General features: G+C 49.6%; 1 protein-coding gene across 2 annotated transcripts in view; it reads left to right on the top strand.

The window, feature by feature from the left end:
* Nucleotides 1–15,281, top strand: part of ASB18 (ankyrin repeat and SOCS box containing 18) — a 60,001-nt gene that overhangs the window by 31,590 nt on the left and 13,130 nt on the right. For both annotated transcript variants that reach the window (XM_063104233.1, XM_063104251.1), the window contains one exon: nucleotides 9,936–10,440. In XM_063104233.1, the coding sequence (XP_062960303.1) occupies nucleotides 9,936–10,440 (505 nt within the window). The remainder of the gene's footprint in view (nucleotides 1–9,935; nucleotides 10,441–15,281) is intronic.

Genomic DNA, 15,281 nt, shown 5'->3' with positions numbered 1-15,281 from the left:
TCCAGGAATTTGTTCAATAAGGACTTTCTTCCTCAACCTCTTTCTTCTTTTTTGGATTACTTTCTCTTCTGTGTGTCTCTCTGTGTGAATCTTTCCCTTTAGCTACCTAACTTGACAGTCTTGACTTATTTAAATCCTGATTATTGGGGAAAAGTTTAAGGTAAGTGTGAATAAACCAGAAGTTCAGGCAGAACTCTATAACAGCTGACTTAGAATCCCTTCTGCATCAATGATTAGAGTGGAAAATGCTGACAGACTCCACTGAACACCTCTACAATAACACAGCCAACTACCTTGAAGGATAAAAAGTTAATAGATGTCAGAAAGGGCGCGAGGTGTCGACCACAGCTTTTCAGCTCTAAAGAGTCCCCCTAAAGTTATACTCCGAGGAGGTCTGGTTTCAGGTAGTATAAACATTATCACTGACAAGAAAGAGCTACTTTCTCCAGAATCATTTTATACATAGTAGATTTTAGGTCATCCTTAATTTTTTTACTTCACAATAGAGGGGGTCGTTGACCTACATACAGAGCCATTTCATTTTCTTACTCCTGATGACAATGGTCTCCACACCTAGGGACCCCATTCCGCTCCATCCCCTTTTAGTTTGCAATTCACCATGGGTGCAGGACTTTAAAACCTTTGAGTCTCTGAGTTCCTGGGATTAAAAAAAAAAAAATTATCTGTTCTTCCTTCCAACGAGCAAGCTTCAGAATTCAGAATTCAACCCACAAAAAGGGATATCAGAACTTTAATCTAGGAGCTTTTTGAAGAGATTTTCCCAAAAAGAAAAGTTCCAGTAAAGTTACTCTGTTCACATTAGTAGTCTGCATGCCAGCCTCGCCCTATTTATTATCAGATTCCTCTCCTTGACCCTTTTTTTTATTCTGAGATCATTAAAATGAGGAAAGAATTTGTTCAGTCCTGATTCCTTCTCTTGTCTCCAGCTATCTTGATTTAAGCAAAAGTAAGGATGACTTGCTTCCTTCATGAGACAAATTAATAAAAAGCATGCAAGTTTTTGCCCCAGTTGTGTCAATGCAACTAAATAAAAAACAATTCATAAGCCAGATTTGGATGTCTGAAAGCAACTAATTATCTTTTGGGGGCTGCAGGGGGTGGAGGATCGCTGAAGAAAATCATTAGACAATTATTTTCCAGTTCAGACTCAGCAGGTTGAAATCTGGGCAGTGAGAAATGAAGTATTGCTTTTCCTGAGGCAAAAAAGGTGCTCTCTGGTCAGGACTTGAGCAGGGCTAACTGTTAAGATTCCTTACTCCAACCCCAGCAATCTCCACATTGACTGGCATGAGATGCCAGGTTCACTGGCATCGAAACGTAACCCAGAAAACAGTCTACTCTTCCCACATCCCAGATGAGTGACTGATTCATTGTTCAAGGACAGAGGACAAACATAGTCTTGTCTTGTTCAACAGGAGTCAAAGGCATTGCAAGGAATATTGAAGACTGCAGTGTCAGAGAGGAGTGGCCCCTTTGGATGACTTAATATTTGTAGAACTTCATGCACTCCTGAGCATTTGCAAGTGTCTTATTTCCTAGGATCCTTCCAGGCCTGCAAAGCACAGTCATCCCCAGTCTACAGATTAGAAAACTGAGGCTCAGAGAGGGCCAATGTTTTGCCAGCAAAGTGACACACGATGGAAACTGGCAGAACCAGGACCCAAAGCCGAATGTTTGAGAACCAGGCTGAAAGGTCACTTCTCCCTTGTGATCCTATTTTTCTTCCCCCCAAAACGGTCTATAATCAGGAAGTAGCTCCATTTATCTCTAACCACTACCTTTCAAACATGTTCTATTACAGGTTTATCCCTCTTCCCCTCCTCTTGATGGCATCTGGCAGATTCCTCAGCCTTCTGGCCACTTGTCAAGTCCCATTTTAATACCTAAGAGCCAGCCCAGTCCTAACCAAAACTTTAACCTCTGGGCAAAAGCCTTGATCAGGCACTTCATGAAAGATATAGAAATGGCCAATAAACAAATGAAAAGGTGCCCAACATCATTAGTCATCAGGAAAATGCAAGTTAAAACCACAATTAAATATTCACCATTTCACAAGCATTAGAATGGCTCAAAACAAATGACAACACCAAATGTTGGCAAGAATTTGGAGCAACTGGAAATCTCATACATAGTTGCTGGGTGTGTAAAATGATACAGTCTCTTTCAAAAACTATTTGGCAGTTTCTTATAACATTAAATATACACCTACCAGCAATTTCACTTCTAGGTATTTACCTTAAAAAAAAAAAAGAAAGAAAATATATATCCATGAGAAGACTTATTTTCAAAAACTGTTCATAGCTCCTTTATTCATATCTGTCAAAAAAAATGGAAATACCTAAATGGCCATCAATATCAATAGGAGAATGGATTAAAAATTGTGGTATATCTATACAATCGAATATGATTCAGCAATTAAAAAAAAAAGAATGAGTTACTCTGTGCACGCAACAATATAGATAACGTCAAAAACATTGGGTATAGCAAAAGCAGCAGACACAAAAAAGTAGAAAATTGTGGAAAAGACAGAACTAAGCCCTGGTGAGAGAAGTCAGAACAGTGGTTGCTTGTGGGGGTGAAGACCGACTGATAGTGAATGCAAGAGAACTTATTGGTGAGATGGAAATATACTTTTTTTTTTCTTTTGGCAGCTGGCTGGTATGGGAATCAGAACCCATGACCATGGTGTTCTAAGTCTGCGCTCTAACCAACCGAGCTAACTGGCCAGCCCTAGATGGAAATATTCTTCATCTTGATTGAGGTGTTGGTTACACAGGTGTATTCCATTGTCAAAATCACTCAACTGTATTCTTAAGACCTGTGCACGTCTCTGTATGTAAATTCACCTTACTTTAAAATGCATGCATACATACAATTTTTCTCCCATCTAATTCCAGGCTCCCCTACCTCACCCGTACCCCTGTCCAAGAAGGCGGTACAGTCTTTTCTCTCCCTTTTCCTTCACTTTCTCCCCCTCTCACTCTGATGCTTCTGGGTTTTCCTCTTCAGCCAGTGTATTGGAACCAGGGGAAGAGAGAGAAAGACTTCCCATTTCTTGCTGAGGAAGGGACCCTTACGAAGCTTCCAGGAAGTCACATGCTGCTTAGTGGGCATGTGGGACGAACAGTGGAGCTGATTTCTCAAGTCTTGTTCACTAAATCATTTCTCAGTTCACGAAGGTGCTGAGTCCCATTTGCAATCTGGGGAGAATTTGCTCAAAATGTCATCTGCCACAACCATCCAACTCTTCCGAAAAAATAAAGTGGCAGCCATTGCTCCAAGGGAAACCGTGATGATAGAAATGGCCAGCCATTTGCTCTCTGTCTCCCCCTACCCTGAAGGATTTGTCCATTCGCATCAGCCATTCTGGTTGTAAACATCTATGCTTGATAGTCTCATAGCATCCCGGGAGAAAGGGAGACAGAAGAAAATACAGAACAGAGAGGAGGCGGATGGCAGGTCCCCAAAGGAGATCCCCAGCAGAAGGTCCAGGGAAATAAAGTGGAACTGCTCCTCCATCAAAGTCTTGGGGCTCTGGCTCCCCCGTCCTTCATTCGGAGCCAGCTGGGGAATCGATCCACAGGAGGGGCGCTTCTTGCAACGGCTTCATCAGAAAACACAGATGTACCTTCCTCCCCATCTCTCCCCTGTACCCTTGCCCTCTCCCCCAGGCTGGCACGTGCCTGTCTCCAGACAGCGCTCTACCCCCCTCTAGGACCCAGCCTGGTGGCTCCAGCCTTGCCCTGGGATGTGTCTCCAGCCCATGAGCCTCCATGGCACCTCCGAGGAGGAGAAGTAGCAGAAACAATGATTCGACAAGACTGGCTCGTGAGGCCCGTTACCCCCGCTGAACACACTGTTTAGCGTTAAACCGCTTCTGCCTGTCAGGAGGGATTCTGCGGCAGTCGTGTGAGCAGACTGGGAGAGGGCATGTCAGGATTGGCCAAGGACCCCAGCCACCCCCGATGAGAGAAGCCGCCGCTCGGGAGACAGATGCTGAACACCGCTCACTAGATGCTTAACAGCAATGTCTTTTTCCCCTGCAAAAAATAAGTGATGTTCGAATCTTGAATTTAGCCTTCTTTTCAGTAGTTCTTTGTAGCTGTTGTGACATTGCTTGCTCCATGTCTTTTGGTGGTTGTTGAATCACTGTATGATTGGTGGTGGCTGGAGTTCACATCCCAAGAAGGACGCAGTCACTGTGAGGCCACCATCACCTTGCAGGTCCCCACCCTTCAGACCACTGCTTAAACCTCAAAACTGCATCCTCACCTAAAGCTAGGGAGAATGAAATGCACCGTGTGGGGTTGCTGGGAGGACTGGGTGAGAAGTGGGCTCCTGCGCCTGCCACAGCATGAAGTCCACGGGAGGCCACCTCCCTTGCTTCGTCACTTTCAGTGTCCTGGCAACGAGTCTCTCCGGGAGTTCTTGTGCAGTGCTAAGGGAAGAGACACTTCTCCCTGCCTTGAGAGGACCATGGGCATGTTCTCCATAGAATCAATAAATGAATGAATGAATGAAAAGTTTAGTGATAACAAATGGCAAATGCTTCATACAGTGCCTGGTTCATAGAAGGTGCTTAACAAATAATACTAGGGGGGAGAGGCAGCCGGGGGGGGGGGGGTGTGTGACTGAGAACTTGGAATCCTAACAAGCAGTCAAGGTCTCTACTTTGTCACTTCCTGGCTGTATGGCCTTATTCAGGTCCCTGTTCTTCTTTTAAACCTCAATTTTCCCAACTGTAAATTCTACCTACAATGTAGAATTTTTGCTAGGACTAACATTGTTTTAAAAAATAAATATAAAGACCAAGTACTGAGGAATATAAAAGACCTTCCAGCTCAGAACCAGGAGACAGAGAAGTACCCTTTTGGGGGATTTTGAGATAGGATGAAGGAAACCTGGAGCAGTCTGGGCAGAGCGCGTAGGAAACAGAGGCTTGGCAGGCAGGTGGGCCGGGGGTGGCAGCAGATGGGTAGAGGGAGAGGGGAACAGTGGAGAAGCCCAGGCTGAGGCATTGGGACCTTCTGCCCTGGGAGGTGACCAGAAAAGGCACTGTCGTGGGAAGACGCTGGAGGGTGGAAGGGAGCAGCATGCAAGGAGTGGGCTCCCAGTCTTCCTGCCCCTGTAGAAATGAATTAAAGGGACACTGATTCAACAGTGTTGATGGGCTCATCTCCATTAACTCCTGCCTTTTGGCTCAAGTTAATGTTTTCTAATACTGTCGACCTCGGGCCCCTGTAGCAGCCTGTCACTGCAGTCATTATCAAAGACAGGGATGAGGGTTGGGGAGGGGTGTTTGTCCAAGCTGCTTCATATCAGAGGCTATTGAGACAACACGGTGTCTCCTTAATCCCTGTGACACAAAGTCATTCTGACATCCTCAGATCAGAATTCTACCCTCGGTTCCCGACGGTGAATGTTTTACACTGACCCGGGCCTTTCTGACTTTTGCCCCTCTGTCAGGATAGCAGGAAACCCACTCACAGAGTCTCACCTCAGAGTGAAAAGCCCAACCAAAGCCGGGTCCCCCACAGGCCTGCAAAGGCTTGGGGGATGCTTTCCCCCCTGGACCACTTCTTCAACCAGGGTCATTGACACACTCAAGGCATTGAAATGGTAAAGTGTTTTAAGGATGTGTCTGGGGACTGAAGTCAGGTCTTGGAGGCCCTGAAACTGTCATCCGCTTCTCTGCTTATCACTGCAGACCTCCCAGCACCCCAGCCCTCTCCTCTACTCGCCTTCTCATGGGTGCTGCCACACGTCCATTGCAAGACCGCTGCTTACGCTGAACAGATCAATGGGAAATGTGAGAGTACTCTGGGAACCTGCAAAGCTAAGCTGACACGCTTAGCATACATAAGCTGCCGCTGGGGCTGGTGGTGGACGGGGGCTTTTATTAATAACCTCTGTAGCTGTTCTTATCTCAAACTGTAACTCTGACTTATTTTTGGAAATTTGAAAATACAGGCATGGGCCGAGCCCGTGGCGCACTTGGTAGAGTGCTGCGCTGGCAGCGCGGCGACGCTCCCGCCGCGGGTTCGGATCCTATATAGGACTGACCGGTGCACTCACTGGCTGAGTGCCGGTCACGAAAAAACGACAAAAAAAAAAAAAAGAAAAGAAAAAAAAAGAAAATACAGGCATGCAAAAAGGAAATAAAAGCCCCCATCTCCCCATCACCCAGAGATAAATACACATCGCCCTACAAATTTCTAGGCTTTCTTTCTATGCACATATATCTAGTTATGCTTTTTTAAATGGGGCTGTACGCTGATCTTTTCACATGTCCATTGCAGGTATCTTTCCACACCATTAAATAGCTCACACCTTCATTTTAATGACTGCCCAGTGTGTGCCAGCAGAGACGTGCCCCCGTCAATTTGTTGTAGTGTTTTTTGGGTTTTTTTTCCTCATGCCTGTGGTTCTGCAAGTTAAACCATTGCCCACTCTAAGAAAGTGCCAAGGTTTAGCCAATTAGAACCACTTCGTTAAAAATGAAAGCGGCACCTGCAGCACTCCAGAGGGTGGGCCAGTGTCCTCGTTCTACTGAAAGGCGTGTGTGTTGCAAATAGCAACCTGGCCATTAGCCAGTTAGGCTGTGGACGTGGAAAAGAGGACTGGCCGAATTTCCCTGTGGACTTCTTTGGAGAGGCTGAGCTGCTTTAAAAAAAAAAAAGAAAGAAAGAAAGAAAAGGAGAAGAAAATGTTTTATAATTGTTTGCAAGCACACACAGGCTCAGTGGCAAAATGAGCTGGAACTCTTGATTTCTAACCTCCTGCTGCACTGTTCAAAATTCCTCCCAGAGAGGCAAGTGGGAAGCAACCTGAAACACTCTGTACAATTTGCATCTTCTCTTAGCCCGTTATTGTCCCAAAGGACATTTCACATCAAACTGTACTTGTTTGTAAAGATCTTTCACCCAAGACAGACCACTTCTCAAGTTACTGCTGGTATAGAGGCTAGAGAGACACAAAGGAAGAATTTAAAATACTGAGAGTCCCTAGGTAGAAATATAAAGGGATTTAAGGGAAGCTGCTGACAGCCCCAAAACCCTTAATGCATGATCTTGTTCGGAGCCCCAGTTAGGTAAATAACAGGCAAAACAGCAGCAACGTGAAGAGAAGCTGGAAGATGTTAATTAGCAAAATGCGTTTGTTCAACATGCTTTTAGAGAACATCGACAGTGGGCGAGGGGCTGCGACGGGCGCTGACAATCAGAGATCAATAAAGCCCCCATTTCTACACTCACAGAGCCAACCGTGTAAGACAGGAGTCAAGGCTATTGACAAACACTAGTAAAATACGGTGTGACAGATGTCATGCCCAGGCACATATGTACAAGGCAGACGACAACACAGAGGTGTGACCCTCTGCCTGGTGGTACTGGGAGGGCTTCCGGGAGGAAGAGGAAGGAAAGACAGGAATGTGTGGGCCATTGGGTGAGCCAGGGCATCCCAGGAAGAAGGAGCGTGAAATGGCAGGTGTGTTCTGAGAGCCATACCTGGTCAGGTAGGAGTGACGCACAGTGGGATGGAGCCTCGAGAGGTGAAGCTGGTGAGGCCTAAAGGAGCTGGATCACACAGCGTCCTGCACGTGTCATCTGATTCACACTGGAAAGGCCCTTTCTGGGCAGTACTGAGCTTGCTACATTAGAGCAGGGGACAAATTAGGAGACTTGTAAACATTCCGGCAAGAAATTATGTGTCCTCAGCAAAGTACATTAACAAATGACAGTGTGTTAGTCTGTTTTTGTGTTACTATAACAGAAAGCCTGAGACTGGGTAATTGATAAAGAACAGAGGTTTATGTGGCTTATGATTCTGGGACAGCTGCGTCTGGCATGGGCTTCAGGCTGCTTCTACTCATGGCTGAGAGCGGCAGGCAGCTGGCGGGTACAAGCAGATCACATGGCAAGAGAGAAAGCAAGAGAGAGAGGGGAGGTGCCAGGGTCTTTTAAACAACCAGCTCTCATGGGAACTAATAGCGTGAGAACTCACTCACTACCCAGCACTGCCACATTGGGGATCAGGTTTCCACAGGAGCTTTGGAGGGGACAACACAGCCAAACTCTATCAGTGACAGTGGGAATGGAGTGAGGAAGCAGTTCAAGTGATTACTGGAGAGATGCAGCCAACAGGGCTCAGTGACCATGGGAAAGGGGAGGGTGGGGGAGGGGAGGGGGTAGGAGGACAGGGAAAAGGTCAAGAGCAAGTAATATAGAGAGCAAGGCCCCCAAGCTAGCCAGAGAGGACTAAATCTGGGACAAGATGATCAAGAGGGAAGAAAGAGAGAGAACAGTTGTAGAAATAGACTCATGTGCAGGAGGCAGGCCGGCGAGGGGCTGTCCAGGGAGCCCGCTGTCTCTGCAGGAAGCAGGAGTAGATTGCCGAGAGGGAGAAGCGTAGCAACAGGAACGGGAGCTCGAGGACAGCGGTCGGCATTAGGAGTGGCTTCCAAAGAGCAAGGAACGAGCGAGGAATGAGGAGCTGGCTTGAAACACTGAAGAGTATTAATAAACTGAAAGTCCTGGAGGCCCAGCTCAGACCGAGGCCAATACCCAGGAACGCTGCTTCCTCCAACAGGGCTCGGCAGCCAAGTGAGGAGAGAGGCGGAGGGTGGCTAGATTCCAGGTTGAAGTTGGGCCATTTGATGCAGGGGATGGCCATCGTCCTCTCAAGTCAAAGGCATAAGAGTGACTGCAGTGCTGCCCTGGGAAAGAAGTGCGGCCAGGAAGGGCCGAGAGACACGAGGGGTCAAGGACTCGAGTCTCAATCGAGCAGAGATGACACGTAGGGACCAACAGGCGTGGGGGGCTGGAGGGGCCCGGAGGCTGTGGTTTGACATCAGCATGTAGGAGTTTCAGACTCCAAAGCTGGAGCTACCTGATTGATGGCAATGTCTAGGAGGTGACCACAGGAGGGGGTGGCCGAAGTGGGGCAAGGGCCAGCGGAATGGAGGAGGGTCTGTGTGACTGTCCTTCCGCTTTCACACTGGGGCAGAGTTTCCCTCCAGGGTTCTAGGGACAAGGCACAGCGAGGGCCCGCCAGGTCAGCGGACTGCCATCTGGGCTTGGGGGAGGAGTCTGCAGTGCTCCCAGGGAGGGCAGCGCCTCTGAGGAAGCTGCTGTCCTGAAGAGGCTGGTGCCTGGCAGAGAGGACAGCCTTGGGAAACAGGTGGTGGACCTGGAGGCACCCACGTCGGGGGAGACCACAGTCGCCCAGGGGCCTAGAAACCCCAGGCGGCCATTGGGGAATTTGGGCATAGCCAAAATCCACAGTCTGTTCAGGGCGAGTCTGGTTGGAACAAGGTAGTCCCACAGGTAGGCATGGTTGTGTTCTCCACCTCATGTTCCCAGCACCGTGTGAGCATGCCCCGTGCCAGTCTGAGTCACTGACAGATAAATTCCCTCCGTGGGCACAAGGCAAGGCCTCACACTTTCACCAACGCTCAGGCTTTCCAGGACAGGCATTCCCCACCCCACCACCCACCTCCGGGGACTCTACCTAGGGCTGAGACTGCTCGACTGCCAGACCCTTAACCTCCAGGCGTGACAAAGAACCCCGGTAACTAGTGCCCGGAGCACTGTCATTCCAACTAATCACCTGCCCAAGTAGCGCCCGGCAGTTACAATTCTGTCCTCAGTTGTACCTCTGCGTGTGGATTCTTGGGGAACACCCTTTGCTAGCCGGTGGGGCTCGTACCCCCAGTGTTTGCCACAATCTCATTTCTTCTTCCCAGCTCCGTTTGAACTCCTGTAGCCTTGGCACGGGAGCCCCGAACTCATGTCCCTTTCTTCGAGAGTGCCCCAGCTCGCCCGGTCACCGCCAGCTGGGACGCAGCGGGTCGGGGTCGGCAGGGTGGGTGGCGCCCCTGCCCGGCGCCCGGGTGACCGGCCTCGACCTCCCCGCAGGTGCGCGCAGGCGCTGCTGGAGCACGGCGCCTCGGTGCAGCTGGCGGGCGGCCCGGGCCAGGACACGCCGCTGCACGTGGCGGCGCAGCGCGGCCTGGACGAGCACGCGCGCCTCTACCTGGGCCGCGGGGCGCGCGTGGACGCGAGGAACCGCCGCGGGGAGACGGCCCTGAGCACGGCCTGCGGCGCGGCGCGGAGGCCCGACGAGCACGCGCGCTGCCTGCGCCTGTGCGCGCTGCTGCTGCGGCGCGGCGCGGCGGCGGACGCGCGCGACGAGGACGAGCGCAGCCCGCTGCACAAGGCCTGCGGCCACGCGCGCCCGGGCCTGGCGCGCCTCCTGCTGCGGCACGGCGCCGACGCGGGCGCGCTCGACTACGGAGGCGCGTCGCCGCTGGCCCGCGCGCTGCAGACGGTCGCCTGCGTCCCCGAGCCCGCGCCGCGGCGCACCGTGCAGGCGCTGCTCAACCACGGCTCGCCCCGCGTGTGGCCCGACGCCTTCCCCAAGGTAAGGCTGGCATGCGCCGCAGGTGGCCGAGGGACATCCCCCCAGCTTTGCAACGCAGAGACCGGATCGGGGAGCTGGGTGGCATGTAGCGCTCTCAGACTTGAATGCGCCCCTGGCACGCCCTGGAGACTTGCTGAAATGCAGATTTCTGATTCAGCGGTTCTGGGGTGGGAGAGTGCATTTCTTTTTTCTTTCTTTCTTTCTTTCTTTTTTCTTTTTCTTTTTTTTTCTTTTCTTTTCTTTTCTTTTTTTTTTTTTTTTTTTTTTTTTGACCGGTAAGGGGATCGTAACCCTTGGCTTGGTGTTGTCAGCACCACGCTCAGCCAGTGAGCAAACCGGCCATCCCTATATAGGATCCGAACCCGCGGCCTCGGCGCTACCAGCGCCGGGAGACTGCATTTCTGACAAGCTCCCAGGCGAGGCCGAGGCTGCTGCTGGTCTGGGGACCCCACTTTGAGGAGCAAGGGCTTAGAAGGCTCCTGGCTAGAGTCACTAGCAAATTAAGAGGTTGGGATGTCAGCAAGCATACCAGAATGTATCCTTTCAAAGGAGTCACCTGGGGACGCCAGGCACTTATTTCGATGATGCTGTCATGCTCAGAATATTTTGGCAGTTCATCTTTTGGTGTAATTTTCAGAACAATGAAAATCAGTCTCTTGTCACAGCTGGCATTTGATCTAAAACGAAATGACCCAATCTGATCATTCCCCTATTAATGACAGCACTTGATACGTTTGCAAATTTCTCTCCTTCAGTCCTCACCACACTGCTGAGAATTCGCCAGGCAGATGACGCTCTCCTTCTATCTGGGGTTCAACCAGTGACGTGCCCCGTCCAGGGTCACGGCTGTGCTGGGACCTCAACCCCACTTTGCTAGCTCACCCTTGCAGACTTGACTCTGAGCCGCTTGTCACTTTCTCTGCCTGTCAAATCTACCCTGAAATAGTAATAAAGATTTCTCATCAGAGAAAATACCCAAAAGACTGAAAATGTTTCCAAAAGAAAATGTCCCAAAATATTGGTTGGAATAAGAGATGGTCCTCCCCAAAAGACTTCGTTGAACAGAAGTCATTCCATTAGATGTAAAATGTGGATGTGTTTAATTGAAAAACCATCCCCGCACCCTAAACTCACCAATCATGCGCAAGAGACGTTTTTTGGCCTGATAAGTTTTGAACAATAGCTGACAAGCTAATATCCAAAAGGGTAGTATTCTAGATGGTCTGAAATTGTGTGATTCACACATTTCTCTCAAATGCTGATTTTGCATAATAGATGCATTCAAAGTAAAGATTGTTGTGTCCACATGAGGTTAGGCAGAAAGTGGAAAATCCACCGAGACCACTCCCTGTTTCCTTACTCGTCAAACATGATGACACTTTTCTGACGCCGTCTCACCCTGTTTTTGAGTAGTTCTCTATGGCGCTGTACTAACGCAGGCATCAGATTCTGTAACCCATACATTTTATATTCATAATTTACATTTTAACGTTTCCCATTATTAGCAGACTTAGTACATCAACCTGTAACATGGAATCAAGACTCCCCCTCAGCCCTTCCAATTCACTTTGTCTGCATTAAACCAAGACACATGCCCTTGTCCTATGAAATTGCATGAAGAATAAAAAGAGAAAAAGACTTTACATGATGGGCCTCAAGTGGAAACTATCCAGGACAATTTCTTTTAAAGGAAAAGAAAAGTCAATATATTTCAATAGTGACTAAAAATAATACTTTGTTAGCCTTGAAATCACTCCAATTTGAGTGATCCTTACCCAGGTTTTCAAGTCCTAGGGACAGTCCCTCAGGTAACATAGCTTGGGGTTAGGGCCTCCAGCGCTTGAACTCCATCTCCAGGGCTGTAGGAATTACCCCACCTCGACCTAGAGATGCAAGACAAGGCACAGAGCCTCCCCTCTGGGTCTTCAGGGTCCCTCTTCTGGGATCCCCAATACTGTGTTAGACACACAGGAATGAGGTAGTTTAGGGGACAGCGTGTTATAGCTGGGCCAAGAGGCCATGAGAAGTGCTTGGCTCTTGGAGGTGACAAGGCATCTCTGGTCATTTCCCCACTGTTGTGGAGTTCCCTTGAGAAATCTTAATACCTTGAGGCTTTCACCAAAAAGCACTGCCCACCGTTGCTTCCCCTGCATATAGCACAGTGTGGGCACGTACAGACCTTCAATCAATGTTTCTTGAAGGAATTAAAGGAATTCCAGCAACACCAGGGTGCATTGCCTGCATTAAATATTTGGAAATGGGGATTCGATCTCTTTGCACTGAGATCCCCCGCACCCCTAGGGGGCATCGCCATGCCTAGCCAGGAGCAGATGGTGGATGGAAACGCATTTACCACAATGAGAATCCTCTAAGCAAGGGTGGAAGTCCCTGCGGGGTTGTAGCCTTTCCCCAGTACAACCACAGCAAAACCATTCCAGAATCCAGAGGCAGCATCTTCCTCCACCCAGGATCCCTGCCAGTGCTCCACCAGGGACGGGGTCTAATCACCATGTGCGACATCAAAGGGACAGATGCAACTCTGCTCAGCAGCCCCGTGGAGCACACAGCAAACACACTAAAACGGGCCACAAAGATGCTCGGCAGGCAAGACTCAGGCGCCATGGCGAGTCGAGCACAGAGCCACCAGGAATGTCACAGAGCACGCGTCCGTGGGCAGCAGCCGTACTTTAAATAGATATAAAGAGACACCCATGGAGCTCAGAATTACTGAGGCAAAAGCTTTCACAGCGAGCTTATGACATAAATCACAGTTTCCCCACGCCCAGACAAAGGCACCGTCACCACAGCAGGCATGCACGAGGCATCCATCCGAGCTGTGCACAGTGCTCTGCCGCGAAAATCAAAGCGGTGTCATGGCCTCGGAAGCCAGCATGTTGACAGTGCCAAGACTTTCTGCTCGGCTGACCTCTAGTTAACACCAGAGACAGAAACACGGGCCACGGGAGCAGGTGCAGGCAGCAGACTGTGGCCAGGTTTGAATTCTGGAGGGTGTCAGGACAGGGTGGAGCTGGGCCTGGAGGAGAGCCAGCAGAAGGGCAGAGAAGCACACACGAATGCCGATCCCAACTTTTTGTCACCTGTCACTAGTTGGCTTTGTAGGTTGGAGGCTTGATGTGGAATAAAGGACTTTGCTCAAGTTTCCTTCTCCTGCCCTTTCCTTACCTCGAAGGTGAATTCATGAAACAGCAGTGAAGCCCTCTGTTGTCCTTTTCCATGGAAGCCGACTTTGCTCCTCCCACCTCTTTGAAGAGCACATTTCTGGTTCGACCCCAGAAGAGAATGCTGGCACACCAAAGAGTGTGGGAGAGCATGAAGTCCAGCCCCGCTCCAAGGTGGGACATGACCTACCTAATATCGTGGAGCTGAAAGGTAGCAGCGCTAGGACTGGACCCCACATCCTAGGATTCAAACCTCTGTGCTCCCCTGCCTCCTCCACCAGCATTCATTTGGGGACTGCCCTGACTCACTGCTCAGGTTAAGTGGCCAGCTCTATTTGTCCCTTAATATCACCTGACTCCCTTCCATGAGCACTTTTCATTTGCAGTCAACCTGTGTGGCTAACACATGGTAGCCCTTCCAACCCTGTCCCCTATTTTGTGCTATTTCCCAAAGTCACTTCTGTTACCTACGGAGCAGAGGTCAGCCACAACCAGTGCACATGCACCTGCAGGCGGTCGTGAATCTAACTCAGACTTGCCCACGAGTCAGGGAAGTGCAGGGACAACACCAATGATGAACAATTTCCCCCAAACCGTGTAGATGTCGGCTTCCCACGGGCATCCCTTAAGTGCTTGTTTATTCATTCAACAAACATTTCTTCGGAGTTGTGTGCTCAGCAATGGAGTTACAGTGAGGACCAGGAGTATGCATATGTCCTGCACAGGTGGAGCTGCCCGTCCCGTGGGTCGGACCACCACATGCACCAGTGTGACACTGATGTGGAAAGAAACGCTGCAAAGCTGAGGCCTACTTCATCTTACGGTGCCCAATGGGGAGCTTGTCCTGGCGGGGAGTGTGGGGGGTCAGAGGCTCCCCCAAGCATGGGATGAGTGAGCCCAGATCTGAAGGCTGAAGACTTAGCTATGTGAAGAGGGGTGACAAATATTCCAGACAGAAGGACAGCATGGGCAAATGTCCTGGGGCATGAAAAACACTGCAGTGTGTGCACTCGGGAAGATGACCTGGGAGCTGAAGAAGAAACAGCCAAAGGGAACCATTTGACACTGGACAGCCAGACCAGGGCCTTGTTCAGGGTTTTGGGCCATTGCCTTAGAAACAGTGGGAATCTATTACGTCATTGCAGGTGCAGGAGCTGACATAATCACATTAGTGATTGGGAATGATTTTTCTGCTCAAGTATAGAGAACATGCTGGGCTAGGCGGCTGATGGATGTGGCAGTCCCCGTGTGGGATGCAGATAGTTTGCACCAGGGAATGGAGGCTGATGCGAGAATGACAGATTCTAGAAACATCTGCAAATCTCTAGTCTTGCCTCATTTTCTGGGCATTGATGATGTTGAAAATAGCAATCTAAAGTGTCCATGTTTTCTTTTTACCTAATTAAAGAATTAGGTAAAGTGACCCACACATTTACCCCAATTTCACAGGATTTTTGGTGGGAGGATCCTGGGGTAGCAGTAGTCAAAAACCGGGGCTCCATTTCTTGTCTTCGCAGAGCTGTGTGTGTACCCAGGCCCCAGTGGGACGAGGGAGACAGGGTGTCATAAAGAGCGTGCCTCTGTTTTTCTTGCTCTTGTTTTATTTCTCCATCTACATATAAAGCAATGTGCCTGTGTGATTTTTCCCCTTAATTTTCTTTC

Source organism: Cynocephalus volans, chromosome 1 (assembly GCF_027409185.1).
Source record: "Cynocephalus volans isolate mCynVol1 chromosome 1, mCynVol1.pri, whole genome shotgun sequence".
Taxonomy (NCBI): Eukaryota; Metazoa; Chordata; class Mammalia; order Dermoptera; family Cynocephalidae; genus Cynocephalus; species Cynocephalus volans.
Note: the sequence above shows the minus strand (reverse complement) of the source record. Positions and strands in the feature narration are given on the sequence as shown.